Here is a 24369-nt window from a genome sequence, read left to right as displayed (position 1 = left end):
AGCTTGGTGACGTCGTTGAACGACCAATACTGCTGGAGTTGTACGACTTTGGAAAGAACAGACTATCGCAACGGTATCCCTTGATCTTCTTGATTTTCCTCGAGCATGACTAGAACACAAGCAACATCAGATTCTTCCAAGATTTTTGGATCCAACCCGGTTAAGAACCTTGCGATAGTCTGTTCTTCCGGTTCAGAATTGTCGCACTTCATTGATAAATCTTCAAACTCGGCAACGTACTCGGCCACAGATTTGTTTCCTTGTTCCAAGTGATGAAACTTTATAAAAATATCTTGGCGATAGTGACTGGGTAAAAATTTACGTTTGAGTTCGCGTTTCATTTTATCCCATGTACAGATCTTACTCCGACCTTCTCGTTCACGTTGTCGCCTTAGATTCTCCCACCAAATGGATGCATGTTTCTTGAATTTGATGGCGACTAACTTGACCTTGCTTCGTCTGGAATGTCTTTAAAATCAAAGACACGTTCAACTGTATGGAGCCATTCGATAAACTCATCGGGATGAACACCTCCTTCAAAATCTGGAATTTCAACCTTGATTCCAAATTCCTTTTCTTGGTGTCGAGGATGGCGCTTTCGTCGAGAATAAGATGTTCCTCCACTTGAATATTCACCCTCGGATTGGTGAAACGGGTTGAAATCTTCATCTGGGCTATCCGATTTTTCTTCGTCTGATTGGTGGGATTGATTAGCAGCAGCTTCATAACGTGCAAGACGTTGTTGAAGTTTCTGAATTTCTCGTTGCATGTCAGCTATTATAGTGTCATAGACAGGGCGTTGTTGCTGATTATTTCCTCCACGACGTGCTCTCGGCGGCATTTTGTTAAGCTGGAAAAAAAACTTAAAATATCTTCTTCTTTTTTTTTTCTTTTTTTTTTTTTATTTTTATTTTATTTTATTTTTTTTAATTTTTTTTTCAAACACGCTAAATATATGTATTATACGTACAAGAAATTAAGACAAGATAAAAAGGATAGTAAGAAAAATATCTAATGTGAATACTAGACTTCAACTTATGAAAAGTGGAAAGAATTAAAGTCCAACTATTCTACTGCCACTATACTCACGCATCCACTCCCATATTATTATTATTATAATTTTATTTTTATTTTTTTTTTTTAATAATGAAATAGAATTAAAAGCCCAATAAGACTAAAGTAGAGTAGAGTAGTCAACTGCAAACTTGAATAAGGAAATTCAAAGTGGACGTGAGAAACAAGGTATGAAAGAGAAAGTGAAATTGGGATTACCAGACAGAGTTTTCCGAAGACAGAGGAAAATTGGAGCAATTCTCCCACAATAGCTATGATTCTCGGTAAATTACAAGTAAGCAGATGGTGGTGATGCGGTGGAGCTCACGGCTGGGTAAGTGTTTTCCCTTTTTTTTTTTTTTTTTTTTTTTTTTTTTTTAAAAAAAAAATTTATTTTATACTTTCGGGGAGACTGGGTTGTTTATGGTGGTTGACGGTAGAGTAATTTTGTGGTGGTTTATGGTGGCGATTGGGTGATTTTAATTTTGTGGGTGGTTTTAATTAAAGCTACGACAATAATGGGTGTTGAAGCAGCGTCGGCAATTCGACAGTTTCAATGGAGGTTGGGCGACTTGGCTCTGATACCAATTTGACACCGTTCTAAGTAGGGGTCGGGTAGAATTAGCCAATTCACCACGTCGGTCGGCTACTCCGACGATACAGCTCTACTTATTCCTAGATACAGAAACACCACTAGGAACAATTGAGAGGGGAACCTTGGATACAGTAACACCACCAAGGGTTAGGGAGATAATAATCTACCTAAGAACACTCAAAGTGTTTAATTATATTTCATGTAAAAGGCTTGCCGGTAAATGGGCTACAACTATGGCTATTTATAGCCTTCATTAGCAACTATTACAACTACTAGTAATTAATACAAAGCTAGCTAGTTAAATGCAATGTTGAATTTTAACATTGCCGACATGGGGGGGTATGGTTTCCGACATAAGGGGTATAGAGTGCCAACATGGAAGGGCTTCTAGAAGTAGTTTTTATTTAAACCTTGTCACCTAATTTTGCTACAAAAATTAAGTTGTAGTATTTGTTTATTCTCAAAACCTAAATTGAGGTAATTGGAGTGGCCTGGATGGTTGAGATGGAAGGGAAGTTTTTGCTATGGTTGTTGATTTGGAAGTGGATGATTGAGATGCATTTGTTAGATTTGAAATAGGGGTGGTACAATAAAAAATTTAGGCACTTAAAAGGTGATTTAGTCAAAAAAAAAAAAAAAAACTTAAAAAGTGGTTTTATCAAAAAAGTTGGACATAAAAGATGATTTATACCAATTTTACCTTACTTATACGTATTGTTTGGCTAGGATATAATTCAACAAGTATCAATCATGGATTACCATAAAATATTCACATTTAAGTAGTTTTTTAAAAGAAAAAACAATTAAGAGAGTTTGTAAGCATTAGTGGAAAATAGGACATATTTCTCCCCCCTTGCTCACGCTCTCAAGAGGACCACCCATTATTCATCTATTTAAAGAGAATATCAGACCTTACAATTACAACACTCCAACCAAAACAATACCCTTCATACTTCCTCTCTTACCTTCATACTTTTTCTCTGCTTATTGTTACCTCAAAACTTAGCTTGAAGATGGACGTGGCGACGGCACTGACTGTTGCTCAGACACTTTTTGCAACACTGCAGTGTGCGGAAGTGCGGAACCTATGCTCAGTCTTTGAGTATGAATCGGAGCTTGAGAAGTTACTCAAAACTGTTGAAACCATCAACAGTTTTCTCCTTGATGCCGGCTCTAAGTGGCAGGAGCTCAGCCATGAAGGCCAATGCTGGGTTCAGAACCTGAAAAACGCTGTGTACGATGCTGATGATATGTTTGATGAATATAGAACCATTGCTCAGCAGCTGAATGGTATGCCCGGTGGTAAGCTCTCTAAGAAGGTACGCCGTTTCTTCTCCTCTAAGAACCCGCTCTTATTTGCTTATAAGACGTCTGTTGAGGTTAACAAGCTTAGGGAGAAGTTGGATAAAATAGCAAAAGATCATAGGGATTTTGGGTTTAGTAAGCTGCATGATAAGCTTGCAGTTAAGACTAGGGAGGAAACCTGTTCTTATGTGTCTGAACAGGTTATTATTGGGAGAGATGCTGACAAGGAGACCATTGTGGATTTGTTGTTAAAAGATGACTTGGAGAATAATGTATCTTTTGTGACTGTGGTGGGGATTGGAGGGTTGGGTAAAACTGCTCTTGCCCAACTTGTGTTTAGTGATCATAGGATTAAAGAAGCATTCAAAGATGAGATGTACTGGGTTTGTGTGTCTTTTAATTTTGAAACAAAAGATATACTAAGTAAGATACTTAAGAAGGAGCAGCGTACATTCGAGGATCTATATTGTAATGTTCGAAAGCAGATTGAAGGGAAGAGGTACATGCTTGTTTTAGATGATGTCTGGTATGAGGGAGGTATAAAATGGGATGAGCTTAGAGACTTCTTGAAATTAGGTGGAAAGGGAAGTAGAATCTTGGTGACCAGTCGCAGCCAAAAGGTGGCAACAGCTATTGGAAACTATCCAATGCACAAGTTGAAAGGTCTTTCTGAAAAGGATTCTTGGGAACTATTTAGAAAAATATCACTTGGAGTTAAGGAAGAGGAAGCCATTGCTGGCTTTGATGAAATTGGCAGAGATATTGTGAAAAAATGTGCTAATGTGCCTCTCTCTATAAGGGTGGTCGCTAGTTTGTTGCGTCGTCAAGATATAAATGTTTGGCAGTCGTACAGAAGAATTGATTTGGCTAAAATGCGTGAAGATGAGGATGACTTGATGCCAATTTTGATGTTTAGCTATTATCATCTTGATCCCGCTCTAAAAAGTTGTTTTAGCTTTTGCTCGGTCTTCCCTCAGGATCATAGAATATATAAAGAGGAGTTGATTAGTCTATGGTCAGCACACGGCTATCTTGTTCCGAGTGGTGCAAATAATAGCATTGAAGATACTGGCGAAAGATACTTTTCAATTTTATTGCATAGGTGTTTTCTCCAAGACGTTCAGAAGAATGAATATGGCGGGATTAAGTCAGTCAAAATGCATGATCTCATACATGACCTTGCTCGGAAGGTAGCTGGGAAGGAGTCCGTGACATTGAGAACTTGTAGTACATCTGAATATGAAGGGAATGCTCGTCATCTGTTTTTTGATAGTAATGATAATGAATGCCTGGTTAACTGGTCAAGTTCAAGTAATTGTACCAGTAAAACATTGCGTACTTTCTGTAAAAAATTTTATGGGTTTAATGATGTGGAGGTTTGGAGTTCAATTATTTCAAAGTGTAGTCGTTTAAGGGTGTTGTCTATACATAATTCATATTTCTATAGATTTACAGACACACTGGGTAGTTTGTTACACTTGAGGTACCTTGATCTCTCATATAATCTTTCTTTGGTGATGCTCCCTAAATCGATCACCAACCTTCGCAATCTACAAACATTAAAACTGGTTAATTGCGTGGAACTAAAGGAGTTGCCAGAGGACACATGGAAACTAGTAAATCTTAGGGTGTTGGATATGAATGGATGTGAGAGCTTGACTCATTTGCCAGAAGACACAAGCAAACTAGTAAATCTTAGGGTGTTGGATATGAATGGATGTAAGAGCTTGACTCATATGCCAGCAGGGATGGGTAATTTAACAAGTCTTCACACACTACCGATGTTTATAGTGTGTGGGAATGATGATTACCTCATAGACTTGAAACCTGTTATCAATAACCTAAGAGGTGTTCTCCGCTTCAAGGAGGTCGGCGATGATATACGGAATAATTGTATGAAAGTAAAACTTGATTCTTTTAATATAGAATATGATATTGATCGGGATCAGAAAGGTCAGAAGAAATTGCTGGAGTTCCTGTTCTGTAATAGGCAAGCTTGGGAGTTATCGATTGTGGGCTTTATTGGTACCGAATTCGGCAAATTGCCAAGTTGGGCGACAGGGCTTGTGAGTATCGAGTTGTTATTTTGTAAGGAGTTGCTACATCTGCCATCATCACTGAGTCAACTTTGCCATCTCAAAAAACTTACCCTTGATCAAATGCAGAGTATGGAGTACATAGAGAGTGATGTCGATGCATCATCTCCATATACGAAATTCTTTCCGTGTCTTGAGGAGTTACAGCTAATTACAATGCCGAAATTAAAGGGATGGTGGAAAAATAAAACATGGATGGAGACGGAAATTGTTTCCATTCCATCATTTCCTCGGCTCTATAAGCTGGATATTATGGCTTGCGAGAGTTTGACGTACATTCCTCAATGTCCACATCTAAAACAACTGGGGCTTAGCTGCGTCGATTCTCTATTGATGGAGGACTTTCAAATCTGCACTTCTCTTCAACACCTTTTTATGAATAAAAGCAGTGGAATAAAGATTCTGAGAAAAGAGCATCTCACCAAATTGAATTTCCTCAATATTAGGAATTGCTATCCGATAAAATTATTGCTGGAAGAAATATGCCACTTCACTTCTCTCACTACACTTATAATAAGTAATTCCCTTGCACTGAAATCACTGCCAGAAGCAATAAAACACCTGACCTCCCTCACTACACTTGAAATAGAAGAATGCCCAGAACTGAAATCACTGCCAGAAGCAATAAAACACCTGACCTCCCTCAATACACTAAAAATAATAGTGCCAAGCCCTGAACTCAAGGATAGATGCCAGGAACCAGACGGGGAAGACTGGCTCAAAATATGCCACATCCCTAATATATATATTGAAGATCTTTTGGATCATCGTAAGGTAATTTATTTATTTATTCAACAATGTTTTTATCGCTAAACTAGGTTATTGTTGTTTGTAATTTATTTTATTTTATTTTATTTATTTATTTATTTATTTATTTATTTATTTGGGTGTTTAGAGAATCTCAAGACGGGGTAAAAATCGATCCTAGGATCCCCTGAAATCGGAAGAGAAGCTCTAACCAATTGAGGTATCCTCACTCTGTTTGTAATTTACTCATTAGTTGTTTTCTATTCAATAACATTAAAAGTTATGCTCATTATTGTGTAGAAAATGCATATTTCTACTCCAATAGAGCTTTGTAATTCTATGCATATATGGATGTTTTAACTGTGTTGATCGCAACACCTTCATCGCAGCTTCTATGTATATATGGCCTTACTATTACAGTTTTGTGAGCGGGGTTAGTAACACCCGACATGAGATAAAGCCAGTCACTCATCAGTCCTATTATAGTGAACATTCTGTATATGTAGTTCGATCTCATGTAAATATATATAAATTAAGTCTTGTTGTGCTACTTGATTAATGTTCACTAACATACTAATCAAGTATGTTAGGCTGTTAGCTTAACTTGCATTTGTCAAATAAGTTCTATTTTGTTGATGGTTAATATTTCTATGCTCTTCATTTTTGCAGTGAATTAGGTGAGGGGTGCATCTCATACCTTACTGATTGGCTGGTGCTATTGATCTCTATTCATTCTTAAAGAGAAGATCTTCTGACATTTAGAGGTATCTCAATATATGATTCATCATCAATTAAAATTGTATGAATATAACACTAGTTTTTCCTGGAAATTTGACCAAGGGAACTGAGAAAATAGCGTCATATGTTTTTGCATCAGTATAACATCTCTAAATGCTTTCTGATGCATCAATTAACCTTATTGTTTTATGAATCTGCCGAAACAAATTCTGTTGGGTGTTGACAATGGTTATTTGGCAGTAAATTTTGAGTAGTAAAGAGATAAATTCTAGTGATGTAAATAGTAAGAAACTCTCCCATATAAGCTGCTTTATCAAATAGTTTTACTGCAACTGAGATTTTACTTTATGCACAACCTTTTCTTGCAGCTCTCTAAAAGGACATGTGCTTAAATGATCATGGATTTTTTTTACTTGAAGCAAAAACCATGGGATTATGTCGGTATGTAATCCTTATAACCCTCAAGTAAGGAGAGAAAAAAGAAAAAATAAATAAATAAATAGATAACTCCTTTCTTGTGATATTTCAGAGAGACTCTATAGCTACTTGGTGTTGAATGTGGCTCAATTCTGAATCAAACAAGGGACGGTCAGCGGTCTGTACAATTGTTGACTAGGTAATGCACATTTTCACTCGAGTCTAAACACAGCTTCTTTATGGATGTCATACATAGCCTCCAATAACACCTACGTCTGTTCTGTATAGTCTTAAACAAGGCAATCGACTCCTCAAGCAGATACAATTATGGGATCAGGACAAGTAGCTGCCTACATGGGGTAAGTCGGCCCTTCAGTTCTAATATAATGAACATTATAAATACTGTTATTATATATCTTGTTGTGGTGCCTAATAAATATACACTGGCATACTATCTCAGGCAGTGTTTTGTTTCTTATACCCTTTACGAGCAGGAACAAAAATGAAACAGAATGCTGGGCTTTTAGCTTAACTATTGTCTTGCTCGAATAAGTTCCATGTTGTTGATGTTGAATGTTGCTCTATTCTTCTTTTTTTGCATGAGTTAAGCAAGGGTGGCTTCATACTTGACTGATTGGCTGGTGGTATTTGTTGCAATTCATGCTCTAAAAGAGAAGATGTTTAGATGAGTTTAAGATTTGTTAACCCTTGGAAATTAACCATGGGAACTGAGAATATTACATGGGCCATATGTATTTCCATTAGTACAACATATCAATTTACACTCTGATGCATCTATCAAACTGAATGTTTAATTTTACTGCAGAAACTTTGTTGGCCATAGTTATTGGGCATTGAATTTTGAAGTTGCAGAAATCTTGAGCAGCAAAGAGAGATTATATTTTAGTCATAAGCTTGGTATGAAACTCTTTCTATCTCACATAAAGCGGCTTTATCACATATTTTGTTACTCGAAGAAAAAGGAAAAAAAAATAAAAAAAAGAGAGCAGAGAGCAGAGAGGGATGTGGTTAATATGGTTGACTTGAAAATATCTGTCTTGTTTTGTTGATAATTCAGAGACTCCCTTGCTACTTGGTGTTGAATGTGGCTAGCTCAATTCTGATCAGACAAGGGACAGGCTGTACACTTGTTGACTGAGTAATGAACATTTCACACCTACATCTGCTCTGTATCGTCTTAATTAAGGCAATCGACACCTTAAGCAGATACAGTTTTGGGGTTATGACTAAGAGCGGTCGACATGGGGTAGGTCATTCCTTCAGTTCTAATGTAATGAACATTATGGATGTTTTTAAGATATCTTGTTGTGGTGCCTAATTAATGTACACTATCGTACTATCGCAGGCTTTTATTTATTTTTTATACTCCCTCCGTTTCATAAAGATGTTCCTGTTTCGCAAATCGATGTAAAATTTTACCCATCTTTGACCGCAAATATCTTTAATCTCACACTAGCAAAAATTATAAAAGTTAGATATTAATAATCTACTCACCAAGACGAATCAAACTAGATCCCACATGACTATATTTGCTCTTATAGATTAAGAGAAATTTAGAAGATTCTCTCTTTCTTAAAAAAAGTCAAAGATTCAAAACAGGAACATCATTGTGGAACGGAGGGAGTACCCTTTATAAATAGGAACAAAAATGAAACATAATACTGGGCTTTTACCTTAACTATTGTCTTACTCAAATAAGATATATTCTTCTATTTTTGCAAGAGTTAGGCAAGGGTGATCTTCATACTTGACTGATTACTCTGATTGGATGGTGGTATTGGCTGCTTGTCATGCTCCAAAAGAGAAGATGTTCTGATGTCGAAAGGTAATTAAATACATAGTTCATCATCAATCAAATTTAACTGAGTTTATGATTTGTTTTGCCTCGGAAAATAACCATTTGCTCTCTGATGCATTTCCTGCAAAAATTCTGTTGGCAATGGTTATTGGGCATTAAATTTGAAGTCGCAGATATTTTGAGCAGCAAAGAGATGAAATATTCTAGTGATAAACTTGGTAAGAAACACTTGCCCTCTCACATAAAGCTGCTTTATCATATTTGTCACTGCAACTGAAGATTATACTGTATGCATGTCCTTTTCTTGCAGCTCCCAAAAAGGGGATGTGCTTAGGTGATCGCAGATTTTGTTACTCGAAGAAAAACCTTCAACAAAGAGGAGAAAAAGGGGAAAAAAGAAAAAGAAAAAAGCAGGGGGATATTGGCTTGAAAATATCTGTCTTCGCGATGTTTAAGAGAGATTCCATAGCTAGTTGATGTCGAATGTTGCTCAAGTTTGAATCAGACAGGTGGGGGTGGTCTGTAGACTTGACTGATTGTCTGGTTTGGCATTGGTTGAAGTATATATTGGAATTGTAAGAAGATAAATCAGTCTGAACTCTGAAGGTATTCTCGTTACAAAATTTATCAACAATCATTAAATGACTTTTAAAATATTGTTCAATCATTGATGGGTGATTCTTGCAAATCATATGCACCATAATAAGCTCCTATTATCTGTTTAATTGTTCTCTATTGTGTAAGTGAGTATTTAGTACTAACCTTTATTTTTGTGAGCTTTTGCAGAGACATTATGTTGCAGTGGTTTCTTAATGCAATGGTATTCCATTTGTAACATGAAATGAAGCCTTAAAACTGGAGGATAAATGACACTTATTTGCTGCAGGCAGCTCTTATGATTATAATTATTCCAAAGAGAATGAGTTGGAGATGTGCGATGCAGGTAAATAAAGGTTTTTTTTTTTTTTTTTTTTTTACATTTAGGCATCTCTTAGTAAAAAATTTGATTGCAGCAACTGAAAATATATACTTCAAACTAAATAAAATTTTAACTTTTGCAGTGCCTCAAACCAGAGATGCTATAAATTTGCTCAAAACCTTTTTGCTTATGTAAGTCCAAAGAGGATATACGTTTCACTTGAATTGGTTTTCATTTGTTTACATTGATAGATTTACTGATTTTCTGGTCACTCCTGCAACATTCATCTCCGCGTAACTGGGCATAACTCTTAAAAATTCTGTTATGTGGACGTCTCTACTATAGTTATTTTGGAAGCCCTAAAGCATTGGATTCTTATCGGTTTTGCTATGCTCTTGCCACATGATAACTGGACGAGTTGAAATTTAACATTAACGAAAAGTGTAGGTTAAGAAGCTCTCGATGTTTGTTTTTTCTCTGTCTAATATTTACTTAACAGTTTAAGTGTTAACTTGTATAATGTGAAATATGGCTAATTATTTACATGTGTTTGTACAATGGACAGTCCAGCTGCATGCACATAGAAATCCCTAACGACTCAGCTGATGGATAGCAATTTCTCTGCCCTTGACAGTTTTTAATGGAATGGAAATGGTGGTTACTGCTCTGAATGAGTTAGGAGATCATGTTGCAAACTTGGGACCATAATGCTAACAATTTTAGACTCAGCAAGTCTGCAACTGTGGTTCTAGCAGCGTGTTTCTGACATTGAATGCTCATGTTATTGGCCGGCTTGCTCGTGTTGATGGACATGGTGACCTGTTCCTACATGATGCAATTGTACCTGATGAAGAGATGGTTCACTGATGCACGGTTAACTGTTTTCATTTGAAGTGGATCATGGTTGAGCAGTTGCTGCGCGATGCTACCATATCAGCCCCTATCAGATGATGCAGAGCTACCTTAGCTTAACTTTCTGTAATAATTTTGCAAATTTATGTGCTTGTATTCTAGTTGTACGCTCTGATGTGGGGGCAGTTGACAACCCCTATCAGATGATGCAGAGCTACCTTAGCACATGATGTGGGGGCAGTTGACAACCCTTCCTAGAAGGTGGGTTTTCTGTCCCTCTGATGCTTTGTACAGGTGAGAATAAATGCAGCAATGCTGCTTTATGTAATGCCTGATGTTGAAATTTGTAGTGTCTTATGGTGTAGATATGTCTCGAACTTGTTGGCTTACAATCGGGCTATGTTTCTATGTATAACCTATCACGATTCACGAGCATCAGATTGAATAGAGAGACCCACAATTGCATTCTATATATGACTATCCAAGGTTTTCCTATGTTTTTTCTATATGCTTCCTCAAATTACTCCAACAGAAGGATTCAGAACTGATGGATTTTGCATTCTAGTCTGATTGGTTTTCTATTGTGTTTCTATTAAAAATCATCAACCAAGGCTACCAAGCCCTATGTTAGTACATACATATGTTACTCGTACTATTTATCTTACCTCAGGTTCCCATGTCCTATCCCCAAAAAGTATACTTGGAATCTTGGATGTTATTCTAAGTGAGCTACGATGTATATCTACAGAGTACATCATAATTCAGAAAGTTGAAAATGTCTCAGCAGATGACAAGAATTTTCGTGAAATTAACCACTCCACGATCATTCGTTGAGGACAATATACTTAAATTATAAAATGTTTCAATATTCCATTTCATGTTGTTTGTTACAATGATAACCTTTCAAAGTTCAAACTGAACCAAATCATTTTTGGTGGGTAGGTGATAACAATAAAATAAAAGATGTCATAAACAATACAAACCTCATAAATTAAAAGTAATAAACTCCGTATCTAGGTTGCACAAAAACGGATACTGACACGATATGGATATGAATCGGATACGGAAAAATGTCTATCTTAAAATAAGGGACACAGGTACGGGAAGTTAAAATTCATACAATGTACTTTAAAAAAAGAACTTGGCCATACATTTGTCATTCCGTCCTCTCATTAGATGATATTGTATCATATTAACAATGAGCTATATATGAAGCCACCCATATTATTTAACAATTACCTTATTTATCTTACTCTACTTAAAATGTCTCATTAAAAAAATTAAAAAATTGAACAACCTGTATCATAGTAGGATACGGTCCGAGACATATCGTCGTGTGTCTCACGGGTGTTGGTGTTTGACACGGTGTCCGACACAAACACGGGAGTTGGATGAAGTGTTCATGTATCCTAGCTTCGTATACATGAAGAGAGTGGAAGTTAGGAAAACAAATGTACTAGTAATATTTCTCTATTCCAAATTAAATGACAAGTTATATCACATAACCATGTTTTTTTTATTACTCTATTTATAATTCCAGAAGTTTGTCAAGCAGAGTATGTACTCCCTCCGTCCCCAAAGAACGACCCTTTTGGGTAGATTTCACAGGTTAAAAAAGTTAAATGAAAAAAGAGTAAATGTATATTATAGAAAAATAAATTTATATTGGGTTTGTAAAAAAAATAGAGAGAAAAGTAATAAAAAATACATGGAAAAACAAAATTTTGTATGCAAAAACTAATTTTGCATAAATATTGTTGTAAATTAATGGGTATATTAATACAAATAGATCGATCATTTTGGAAATAAAATTAGGTCAAAAGAGTCAAACTTTTAGAGACTAAGGTGGTAAATAATTTAGAAGTCAAAATATGTTACAGTAATTACTTTGGACCAGGAGAAGTACCACCTTTATCACTTTCAAAAGAAACAACTGTAAGCCAGTGATTCCCTGAATGATGATATGATAAAACCCAAAGTTTTGTTACCCCGTATTTGGATTTTGGAATATGTGGATCAAAAGGCCTGGCTATTTATCGATGATAATTTCTGATTATGTTCAGTCAAATATGTGGTGTGGATCAAAAGGAATGGACAGTAACAAGGAAATAATTTCATTTATTTATCGGCATTAAATTGATATTAACAATCCATAATAACATAATGAAATTTTAAATAGTATTTTATCCTTTCAGTTCTACATAATGACATTCATACAGTAAATGCATTTCAGATGGAAGGCTGCCCTTTGCCAGTTTCAATTAGATGTTTGGTCCTCCAACATCCAACTTCCATGGAAATGGCAAATCAGCTGATTAAGTAGCATGAAAGGATTATATCAACTATGTATCAGCACAGCCACAGGCCGCAGCCATCTTGAAACGAGCCATCAGCGATGATCTCCATTGGCTGTTAAATTAGATAAAGCCCTGCAAGAGCCACACATCATCAATTTTTATAAAATACTATATGCTATTGTGCATGAAAGGGAAACGCTGATGAAGCCTAAAGTCAGTAGAATGTTACTTGGGCTAAATCATGCCAGACACGGGAATGTATCTAGCTATCTTAAGAGATAGAGAGTCCAAGTACCACAGTACACAGGCCTGATAATAGTCCAACTAATGTGGAATTTATTGCTTTACATATCAAGATTATCAACCATCCATTTCGGGGTAAGAAATAACAGACACCAACACACACAAAAGGGTACATATATGAGGTTAGAAGTAAAGGCTATCAACTTTGCTCATCCAGGGACAACCGCGTCTTAAATGCAGTCTCTACCACAAACATAGAAATATAGAAAAGTGTCACAGAAAAGCCCTGATCTGTGAAATACAGAGTATTACTGATGGATCATATCAGCATTCAAATGAACAAAATTATCATTGTACTGCCAGTGATAATATCTTGAGAATGTAAGGGCATGTGAATACCAAGTAACAATTTATCAACTATAAGACAACAAATTTAGAGGATGCTATTACAATGACATATAGATTTGCAAATAAACAATAGCAGAAAGACATATCAGCCAAACCATGGGATTCCTAAAGCTAGACCACAAAAAAGTTGATTAAATTTGACTAAATTATCACAACTGTCAACCTCAACCAGCACCTATCAGATTATGTATGATGGGGAGAAGCTCTGGTGAATTGTTCTAAAAGGCCATGTAATACAAGGAAGACTGAAGAGTTGAGTTAGGAAAAGTGAAACCGAGAGGGGTTGGGGGGAAGAGTCAAATTCACAAAGTTCAGTCACTATATAAAAATTGAGTGAAATTAAAATTTGATGCAACAAGAAACACTTTGATTCTCCCTTTCTAAATGGTAGTGTTGATCAGAACATTTAAATTCAAGATGCTGAATTATTGATTAACCAGTAAAGCACCTCCACAATTATTGGGTTCATCAATGTGGAATTCAGGTCATGTATCCTATCGGCTTCGGGTCGGTTAAATTGGGCTCAGGTTGAGTCAGTTCGAGTATGATACGAATTTGTAGCAGGTTATTTTAGGCCAGATCATCATCTTGTTCAAGTCACTTTTGGGTTGGGTCATTGTCAGATCACGTTAAATATGGATCAGGTCAAGTTTAGGTAGCGTCATTAAACAAATTCTAAAAGGAGCATGTACGTAAGTAATGTAATTGTATCAGATAAAGGCTATCTAGGTTGTATTAGAGTTGAGTCGGGTTGTAATATTGACAAGTCCAGATGAATTCGAGTGAGTCAATTATAGGCCATGTTGAATTTGAATCGGGTCAATAACAAGTTGAGTAGGTCAGGTTGAATTTAGTATTCAACAGGTTAAGTTTGGGTCATCTCGAGTTCGGGTTGGGTTTGGTACAAATCAGTAATTAGGGTTAGGTTGATTGGTCTAATCAGGTTCAGGTTTGGGTCACGAGTTCGGAGGACAATCCAGGACTCAGGTTGATTTCAAGTTTGAGTCATATTAGGTCCAAGTTTGGTTTGGGCTAATTTTACAGGTCAGTTCTACTTTTGCCAGCTCTACACACTATGATTGTTGGCCTGTATGGCCCTCATAGATGAATAGAAAAAAAAAATTCCAGTAGCTACAAAACTTGTTCAGATTTTGCCCATATAAAGTTCAGCCTCTTCAAATGTATTATAGCAGTAATTACCTTATATTACAAGGCACTATTAGCATAGTACAGATATCATCTCTGATCAAAGCAGGCACAAGTAGCACTCAACTGAACCACCATTCTAACATATTACTTCATATAATAACAGGTAAAAGTTGCTATTAACATCAAACACAACTTCCCTTACAACAGCTATTTCATTCAACGGTTCAACCAGCTGGTGCTAATGATAGTTTACCACACCAAAGATTAACTTATGAAATTTATCATACTAATCAATAATCAATTAGTCAATTATTGTATCATTTTTAGTTTGACAGTCAATAAAATGTATGTCCCTAATTTTAAAAGAATATTGGAGCCTTATCAGGTTTACATCAATAAGCAGCAACTAAAAGGCATCAATATATCTTCGATTTGACAAGCCCAAAGGAGAATAATAACCTTTCTTTACAGATTGCAAAAGAACATATTCTTTTGCCCCAGGAGGAATGGATAATCCAACAAAGAGGTAAAAGAATAACTTTCAGGCCACCAATAAAAGAGGACAGGAAAACTACAAAGACATAAAAGCTTCCTATATCGATAACATTTGAAAAAAGAAAATTAGGAGATTGGTGCCAAATATATTATGTAGTACAAAGTATTAGTCCTGGACAGAAAGAGTTCTGATGCAATGCAGGAACACATCTTTTGATGCATGTGCACACATATTAAGAGTAGGAAACAGAAACTACATCTAAAAATAGCTAATGCCTCCCTTCTCCACACCCTAATTCAAAATCACATATCCACAGTCACAGACATATGCATGTAAGCACATCCCCACACACAATCACACATACAAAAACTAAGACTAAAAACAGTTACTGCAGAACACCAGAACCTCTTCCTCCAGTTTTTTCAATGTACAACCTTAAATATGATAGGACTAAAAATTTTCTGCCAGTCATAGTCAATTTCAAATCAAGGATCACCTTAATGGTGCTCAGAAGATGATATATCCTAAAGCTAATAGTTATTTCCAAAAGTTAAGGTACCAAACTCATTCAAGAAATCTGACCTGACATGAAGCTTTTTCCTAGCATCAAGAGAGCCAGTTTCGAGTACATGTACTATGTAACACATAAAGAGAAGCTGGAAGCATGATGCCAAGTGTAGAAGCAAACTGGAGATATGACCTTTGTCCATAATCATCAAGAGCTAACAGTTATCATTGCCCCCAACCACATTTGATAGCTCTTATTAAATAACTACATGATGGTAGCAACTTCCATACTTTATCTAGTCAAACAAAAACCATAACCCACCAGGCTCTACAGCAAAATAACCCCAAAGCAATCCTTCATCATCTGCATAACCATTAAATACAACTGTCATATGCTCATAATCAAGTGGCTGTGTGAGTGCGTGCAGTTCATTCGGCTATTATCCCCTTGGATGCTTCATCATACAACGACCAGTTCAATCAATATTTTGACTACTCCATTCTCTGTCCCTCTCATGATCTCATTCCAATACACAAGCACTCCAACAACTCACAGTTTCTTAACAAGTAGTTAAGATACCTGATCTAACCACCAAAATAAAGATTTCTGACAGTCCAGCCTTGGACCTCAAGAAACAGCCACAACCAAAATCTCAATTGATCGTGCCATCACAGGGAGCAGTAAAAATTGCACACTCAAGAATTTGCGTTTCGAGTAGATATGTCAGAAAGTTCCCTTTTATGTCCCTTCCGTTAGTTTAACACCAAGGAGAGCCTTAGTGACTACAGCACTTGACAAAATACAGAGTATCCAAGCTTACATGAGATAACAACAAAGCACATATTTTTACAAAATAAAATAAAATAGAGGTCTTAGAATTAAGGTTAATTACTTAATTTGTTATATATCAGTGAACAAGCAAAAACAAATTTTTACAGCAGGATTTTGACTACACCATCAGAAAAGGGGGGAAAGAAAGGGAAAGGAATTTGTGTTGTTCTTAGACACTGATGGAGCTGATATAAAGGCTATCTCACATCTCAGGAGACAAAAGGAAGTAAGAGTGAGATAACATCAGGTTTACTTGATAGGTGATGGCCCTGATGGGTGTTGGAATAAAGAACAACAGATGAACTTGAAGAATATATGGCAGAAGCACAAAGGATGAAATAAGCATGAACAAAATTATTTCAAGCAAAATCTAACTCTAAAATCCAAAAAAAAATACAAGGAAACCCGGGAAGCAGTGTAACTGACAGCAATCAAGTAATTACAAATTTGATCCGGATTGGAGATGGAATTGAGAGTGAGATAAAGACAGGTTTAAAAGTAACTGAAGATTGGTGCAATAGCAAAAGTTCATTTGTCACCTGCAGTCCTCTCTGATTTCCACACCAAATCACTGGCATAAACACCTTAACTTTAAGGGATAGAGAAACTAGCGGTTATTAGTAGTCACCAGAAGTCCACAAATAATTCTAAAAGCCAGCAGGTCACAGTAGCCCTAGAGGCCAAAAGTCAGTCAAAACCAATCAACTACAAACCACTTCACTTGAGCACCATTTCTGTCAAGTAGAATATGCTATTTAACCTGATTCTGCAACTCTGTTTTACTATCAACCGACCACACCAAGTAATATAAATAGAAATGATAAGCCAGTTAGTAGTTCAAACAACAAAGAAATGAATTTCTTGGTTTCATTAGACAAAGAGGGCACAAGGGAGGGAATTGTTCACCTAGAACAAGTTAGGTGTTTTGAAGACAGATACAGAAGGCTAAAGACTAACTATTCAAATGATAAGATTGATTGAACAAAATACGTTAGTTCTCCGACAACACCACACCCTCTCTGCAACGACTGCAAGTAGAATGGATATAATGATGAAGAATACAAACATCAATCCTACTGTCATTAATCTACATGGGCTAACAAAACTTAAGCCAACAAGCTGATAGCAGATAGTTTCAGTGATGAAAATGCCAAAGCATTGCATTAGGGCAGCACAACACGTCATTGGCCGTACCAATTAGAAGCTTTAATTCCTGAGCCTTAACCGCCTTTGAGATCAACAATACAACTAATGGCAACCCCTAATTAAACTACACCACACTAAAGGTTACCAAATGAATTGGAGCTAGATAAGCTCAGAAGTAAACTATGTAACTATTGAAATACCACAGAACAATATTCATCAAAAAGCAAAACACAAGTAATAACACAAATTTCTTGGCTTTTTTCATACTGATTCGTAAAAGCAGGCCAATCATGAATGGATAATCCGCAAAGAATCCCCACTTATGAGATTAAGGCTTTGATTGATTGATTGAACACAAACAATAGAGAATTCAATAATACTCAATATGTTATTACAACCACAGCAACATATATTTCAAATTCAATCAATATAATTCAATTGCAAAACTCTAATTACCAACCAAATAATCATTCGCACACAATTCTATCAATCCATCAAAAACCCCAAAATTATATCAATAGTCAACTAACCAATTACTAACAATTTCAACATCTAAAACAAAAACCCATGATCAAAAACCAAAAAGAAAGAAAATTTGACTTACTTTTTATGCTTCCGTCCTTTCTTAGGTCCCCAACCGATCAATTTGGCAATAGGGCAGCCACATTTAGCACGAAAAAGAAGAACAGCCCGACCATTAGGCGGTGCCATCTTCCTCAGCTCAGCTCTAAGACACTCATAATCAGGATTAGACTCAGTCCCACCTTTCCACGGCAATTTATCAATATCATTCGACCCCGATTTCAAGCAATCCTCAGTCTGCAACTGCAAATCAAATTCCAGAGCCTTCTTCAACCCTTTACACTTAGGGTTATGACATTTGCGAGATCGAAACCCAAACCCAAACCCAAATCCCCCGCAACAGCAAATCTCGAAGGAAACAGCAACGAGTGCGAAAGAGAGGAGGAAACCCAGAAGGTAAATGAGGGGGAATTGGTGGAGGAGAGAAGAGTGGGAGAGGAAGAGAGGGGGGAGGAGGAGAGAGAGGGAGTTGAAGATGTAGGAGAAGTAGGAAGTGAGGAGGAAGGTGCCGGAGAAGAGGACGAGGATGAGGATGAGGAGATCGAGGGTGGCGGTGGCGGAGGGGGAGTGGTGGCGGCAGAAGAGGGGGGAGGAGTGGTGGTTGACGGCGGAGGAGGTGGAGGAGGGAGATGGTTTGCGGGGTTTGGAGAGAGGAGAGGAGGAGGAAGAAGGAGGCATGGTTGTGATGGTGGTGGGGATGGAAGTGAGGAGAGAGAAAAAGGGGTGTGGGTGTGGGTGAAGGTGAGGAGGGTGATGGCGCATGTTAGTGTAACAAATGGAGGTGGGGTGAATGGGGGTGATGGGTCAAGGGAAGTGGCTTTTTTGGGGTGAGATTATTCACAAGGAAGGTGGTTACATTTTTTTTTTTTTTTTTTTTTAATATAAGGAAAATGGAGTAAAACATATACTTCGTATATTAGTGGAATTTGTTAAGTATACAATCATACATCTATAAGTATTTTGTTCTCGTTTTGATAATTGTTTTTTATTTAATCATAAAATTAAAAGCAAAAATCAAGGTATATGGTACACTCGAGAGTATGTAACAATCTCTCGTATATAAGAAGCTAATAAAAGATATAATAAATATATGTTACAATATTAGCATTAATTACACGGATATGCGCGTGATTTTGTGATGAATTTCCAGTTTGATTCCATTTTAGGTTGCATATTTAATGTTTATACATAGCTCTAAGAAGTACATATATTATTACCCAAAATAGAATTAGGGTATTTATTTATTTTTATATTGGGTGGTTTAGTTATTTTTGTTTTTGTTCTAAAAATGAGTGATTTTTTTCCCGTGAAAAAGAAAAAAAAAATATATGAGTGATTTTGTTGTAAAGTTGGGGGGGTTGAGATTTGTGGTGAGGTTGGGTGGAGAGAGGGGAAAGACATGGGGCGCATGTTAGTGAAAATTTGGTTGAGTAGAATCTAAACTGTGGTGACATTTGCAAGTAAAGAGTACACTTTATTTTATTTACTGTACTTTTTATCAATGGTTTATTTCATGGGATATATTGTTTGTAAAAAGAAGATAATAATAATAATAATAATAATAATAATAATAATAATAATAATAATAATAATAATAATAATAATTGAACTTCTTTCGTTTATAATAATCGGAATACCTTTATTTAGGTTTGTTTCATAATAATTGCAATATATCTTTGTTTGGTAAAAATCTACTATCATTTTATAGTATTAACCAGATAATCCCCGTGCGATGCACGTTATATAAAAAAAAAAAAAAAAAATTATAGTATTATATACCATGAATCTTTTCAATTTTGTCATAATTTTATTGGAAGGAAATATTTTAAATAAAATACAGTTTGAATATTTTAAGAAATTTCTGGACGTTTGAATATTAGTGTTAATGAATTGAGGAGAGAAATTAAAAGGCTAGGAATGCAGTTGCTATTCAATTTACTATACTTCGATTTACTAGGTTAAAGTTGTTGAAAGAAGTTACTTGCTTGTTTACAAAGTATCACACAAAAAGGGAAAAAAAAATCACAAAAAAAAAAATGACATAATCAATGGTTTTAAGCAGGAAAAAAATTTATAAGAAGGCGACACGTGAGGAGAGATGATGTCAGCAATGTTTTATTCTAATAATAATTAATTAATAGATTTTCTCTTCTACTAACCCCACTTACAAAATATTTTATTAATTTTCTCTTCTACTAAGGGCCTGTTCACATTTACTGCACTGAGCTGAACTGAACTGAACTGAATTGATCGGAGCTGAACTGATTAGAGCTGAACTAAACTGAATTGAGCTGAGATAAATATTTTATGAGAAGGGAAATTAAGAGCTGAACTAAACGTAACTGAACTAATTGGAGCTGAACTGAACTGATTGGAGCTGAACTGAACCGAACTGAACTGAACTTAAGTAAATGTGAACAGGCCCTAACTCCACTTTTCCTATACCTTACCTGAACAATTTTCACTGCAAAAAAAAATAATGACACGCAAATTGAGACATTCACGTTATTTTTTGTCAAAGTTGAGCTCAATTTGGATCCATAAGGACCAAAATGGCCCCCTTTCCAAAACACAATTCAATAAAAAAATTTATTAATAAGAGGAGAGTGGGCTCACTAACAGTGATAAAACAATATAACGAAATTTATTAACCGCAAGATAACAACAAGGTCTCTATATTGTCACTATATGGGCCCACTAACAGTGATTAAACAACATAAAGGAATTTATTAATAAGTGGACACTCTAGCCCCTAAGCTCATGCAAAAACTCAACATATAGTTAGGATTAAATTATCACAAAGTCTTATATGTGGCTGGTCACACATGTGTTTGGGGTTACTTGGTCAGTATTATAAGAGTTACCGAGTCAGTACTATAGGGGTTATTTTGTTATATAATAAGTGGTCGCATGGTGTGGCTAAGCTAGCCGCATACTGTACAAAACACACTGTAGGATTAATGGATTATATAATGAATAAATGGAATGAAATCAATAACTAACTATTAATACTTGTATATTCTACTGGAGTAAAAATTATTGAAAGGACAAGTTTAATACCCCATTACATGATTAGATGCGAAATCAAATTAGTACTAGTTTAAAGACAATAACTTGGACTATAAATTACAAGTATGCTTTTTCCTTTTCTTTCTTTTTTTTTTTTTTTTTTTTTTTTTTTGTTTTTTTTTTTTTTTTTTGTGTTTTTTTTTTTTTTTGTGTGTGTGTGTTGGAAACGGAGGAGGAATTTACAATGCAATTTATTAAGCGGGAAAATAGTCATGCTACTTGATCAGAAGCCATGATCATCACTCCAATATCCCACCCTTTCTTCTCTCATAAATAAATCACTTGAATTTTTCAAATGAATCCAGATGAAAATCCCTGCACTCACCCAAATCGTGCAGATTTTTACCCAGACAGAAGACCAACCAATATCTATAAGATATGAACTATCGGATGAACTAGTCCAACCCGAGAGAAGCATGGCAGAGTGCATGGAAGCGAGGGCAAATATCAGATGAAACTTGGAGTATGACAGACTAACAAGCCATGATTTTAAATCCCTTATGTCTTCGCCCGCTTCTGTATCCTCAGAACAGTCAGACAAACTGCTCCATCCCGAGAAGAGCATGTCCGAGTACACACCATGAGCAAGGGCGGCATCTAATTGAGTTGCACCTGCAACGAGCAACCAATAATGTGCAAAGGTTATTAGATGGTTAGTTTAATGTGAAATGTTGAAAAAGAGTGCCAAACCAAAATAAGTCTTGAATTGCTGTAAATAGCTGAATGCATCCATACCTGCCCTTGGATATGATAAGGATGATAGCAAGGCCTTTGTCGAGCCAGCACGAAGAGCTGAATACAAGACACAAAGTATTGTACTGATCAGTCCGATGATAATGGTGCTTGTGGAGACGCCTTTGGCTTTGTTGTCCAGGGCATTGCAAACATAGTCATGGGGTTCGCTAGAAAGGCTAGTAAAACACACATAGGTACAGTATATAGAAATCACTGAAGCTGGAAAAAGGCTCCCTTGTACCTGTTGATGATTGTACAATAAGATATCAATATTACGGAGTAATAACTTGATCAGCATTGTTTCTAGTAATATTCTATAAACTATAGGAAGGGCAATACAATCATCAACAAGACCAAACTCAATCGTTATAATGATGAAGCACCATTATAGGAAGGGCAAAAAGACCAAACTCAATCGTTATATAGTTTAACAAAATGAGCATTTCTCTCACCTGCAATACAATCAGAGCGAATACAACAAAAAGAATCAAGTTTACGACAATGAAGATCACATTGAGGCCACAGTCGTGACCAGAGGGGTTGAACCAAATCAACAAAAATATGGAGAAAGTAAAAGAAGTAATGTAGCATCCCACAGATATTGCAAACAAGGCGTAGAACCTGAAAAATCAATGTTATATTCTTTGAATAAGAGTGTAAGAAAAATAAATTGCAGTGGCCTAAATAAATAGAAAAAAATACCATTTCGTGTCATCATTCTTAAGACAAGTATCATTCCAAGAGTAAGTGAAATCCAATAGTAAAACAAACTGAACAAACAAAAATAGCCCAGCGCCAAACTTGGACAGAAACCCTGCAAAAAATAAAAGCTAAAAAGCGCCCTCTTAGTTCAATGGAAATGCAGCAGTAAACTTAATGCGATAATAATTAAAGTACAATGAATTGAAGTTGTAGCTTAAGTATACTTATTATGAGAAATCGAGCAACACAGAGAGCTTACCATACACATCTACAATAACGTTTGGCAACAAAAACATTAACATGATCAGTAAAAGCCAGATAATTATCTTCATTGTCCATCGTCCATGGTGCCATGAATCAGGCTGGTCGTTTTGAACATTCATAACACTCACTATCAAGGCAAGCACTGTGAAAAAAAGAAAATTCCCTAAACTGACCCGAAGAATTGCATTTATCTGGTACCACTCCTTTGTGTGATCAGCATTATGTATCCCTTCAAGGTCAAATCAAGTTAACAATGTTAGATAATGAAAACGTTTGTCATCGTAGAAGAAACTCAAGCATCTCACTAGCTGTTTTATTCACTTTTGCTGTCCGATGCTGGGAGTTCAGAGAGGAGTGATGAAAGAACACATCCCTCATATGATAACATTGTTGGATGGCGAAATGGACTAAAACATCAGGAGAATGCATACTACATGATTACATTAAATCCTTAGCTTGTACTCCGGGAAAAGATTGAAATCCTATCTTATGAACATCAAAGTAACAAACATTCCAAGTCGCCGCTCACTTGGACTCACTAGATGACCAAAGCAATAGCTCCCAAAGAGAATCTAATGAGAAGAGAGCTAACACATTGCATAACTGTCCTTATAGTGGATTATTGCGACAAGGGACAGAGGGAGTAATAAAATTCCAACTGCAGGCCAGGCACAGTTGCAATCATTATGAACATATTCTATTGATCTTCCATAAACTACTTCCTCCTATACCCAACTCACAAGCATCATAATTAACCAAAGCAAAGAAAGACAGTTGAACAAACAAAAGGAGCTAATGATTAAACCCAAAAATGAATGATTTCATACATAACAAATATTCACAGGCTTAAGAACAATTGAGATAAATGTAAATAAGACAGTAAAGAACATACAAGGGAAGATCTGCATCATAGGAGCAGAAACCTGTGAAAGAATCAAGGAGAGTACAATAAAGCCAGTAAAGAGGCCACAATAGGCGATCCTAGCTGACTTCTTTGTCATCCAAGAGAACCCTGGCATTATCACTCTCTCTAAAACAACGATTGCTAAGTATTATTAGATACACCTTAATGTTAATTAAGGACATAACCGGGGAGTTTCTCGTGTTGTTAAACCCTTTAATTTCCTTGATGATGCGAGTCAACCCTTCATATTGACAATGACAAGTTTGGATTGCCTGGTTGGTAGGTTGGAATCGAATTCACGCCAAAATCATACTTAGTAGTACATTATAACTATGAATCTTCATCTTGTCACTATCATGGAAAAAAAATATATAAATAAAGCTCTAATCATTCTGTTGATGTTAAACTTCTCCATCTTACAATGTTTTTTTTATGTGTCTCGTTATCCATCACCATAATAAAAAACAATTATGGAGAGATTCTTGACCATGTTA

At 36.0% G+C, this 24369-nt stretch overlaps 3 protein-coding genes across 4 annotated transcripts; 1 reads left to right on the top strand and 2 right to left on the bottom strand.

Annotated features, from left to right (window-relative positions):
- Positions 1-2539: 2539 nt before the first annotated feature.
- On the top strand, positions 2540-11011 carry LOC145608990 (putative disease resistance RPP13-like protein 1). Of its 2 annotated transcripts, XM_081664563.1 has the most exons (15): positions 2540-5823; positions 5945-6016; positions 6474-6560; positions 6903-6975; positions 7064-7150; positions 7240-7310; positions 7778-7869; positions 8030-8218; positions 8695-8797; positions 8944-8988; positions 9081-9376; positions 9557-9713; positions 9832-9880; positions 10035-10132; positions 10255-11011. In XM_081664563.1, exons 1-2 carry the CDS (start codon positions 2662-2664, stop codon positions 5975-5977), a joined length of 3195 nt encoding a protein of 1064 aa, XP_081520689.1. In that variant the 5' UTR covers positions 2540-2661; the 3' UTR covers positions 5978-6016; positions 6474-6560; positions 6903-6975; positions 7064-7150; positions 7240-7310; positions 7778-7869; positions 8030-8218; positions 8695-8797; positions 8944-8988; positions 9081-9376; positions 9557-9713; positions 9832-9880; positions 10035-10132; positions 10255-11011. The 2 variants fall into 2 exon arrangements, 1 of the variants encoding a protein (XP_081520689.1); XR_014105968.1 differs by lacking the exons at positions 2540-5823; positions 5945-6016; positions 6474-6560; ... (4 more) ...; positions 8030-8218; positions 8695-8797 and having other exon boundaries at positions 8805-8988.
- Positions 11012-12639: 1628 nt separating this feature from the next.
- On the bottom strand, positions 12640-19071 carry LOC145608175 (uncharacterized protein At5g19025-like). Its single transcript, XM_081663785.1, has 2 exons — positions 18224-19071; positions 12640-12970 (listed from the first exon to the last, which is right to left on the bottom strand). The coding sequence occupies exons 1-2, from the start codon at positions 18961-18963 to the stop codon at positions 12931-12933; spliced, it is 780 nt and encodes a 259-aa protein (XP_081519911.1). The 5' UTR covers positions 18964-19071; the 3' UTR covers positions 12640-12930.
- Positions 19072-21493: 2422 nt separating this feature from the next.
- LOC145607226 (membrane protein PB1A10.07c-like) lies at positions 21494-23990 on the bottom strand. Its single transcript, XM_081662949.1, has 6 exons — positions 23864-23990; positions 22967-23200; positions 22708-22819; positions 22458-22626; positions 22000-22246; positions 21494-21801 (listed from the first exon to the last, which is right to left on the bottom strand). The coding sequence occupies exons 1-6, from the start codon at positions 23988-23990 to the stop codon at positions 21494-21496; spliced, it is 1197 nt and encodes a 398-aa protein (XP_081519075.1).
- Positions 23991-24369: the final 379 nt, after the last annotated feature.

This window comes from Chenopodium album, chromosome 23 (genome assembly GCF_948465745.1).
Source record: "Chenopodium album chromosome 23, dcCheAlbu1.1, whole genome shotgun sequence".
Classification (NCBI taxonomy): Eukaryota; Viridiplantae; Streptophyta; class Magnoliopsida; order Caryophyllales; family Amaranthaceae; genus Chenopodium; species Chenopodium album.
Note: the sequence above shows the minus strand (reverse complement) of the source record. Positions and strands in the feature narration are given on the sequence as shown.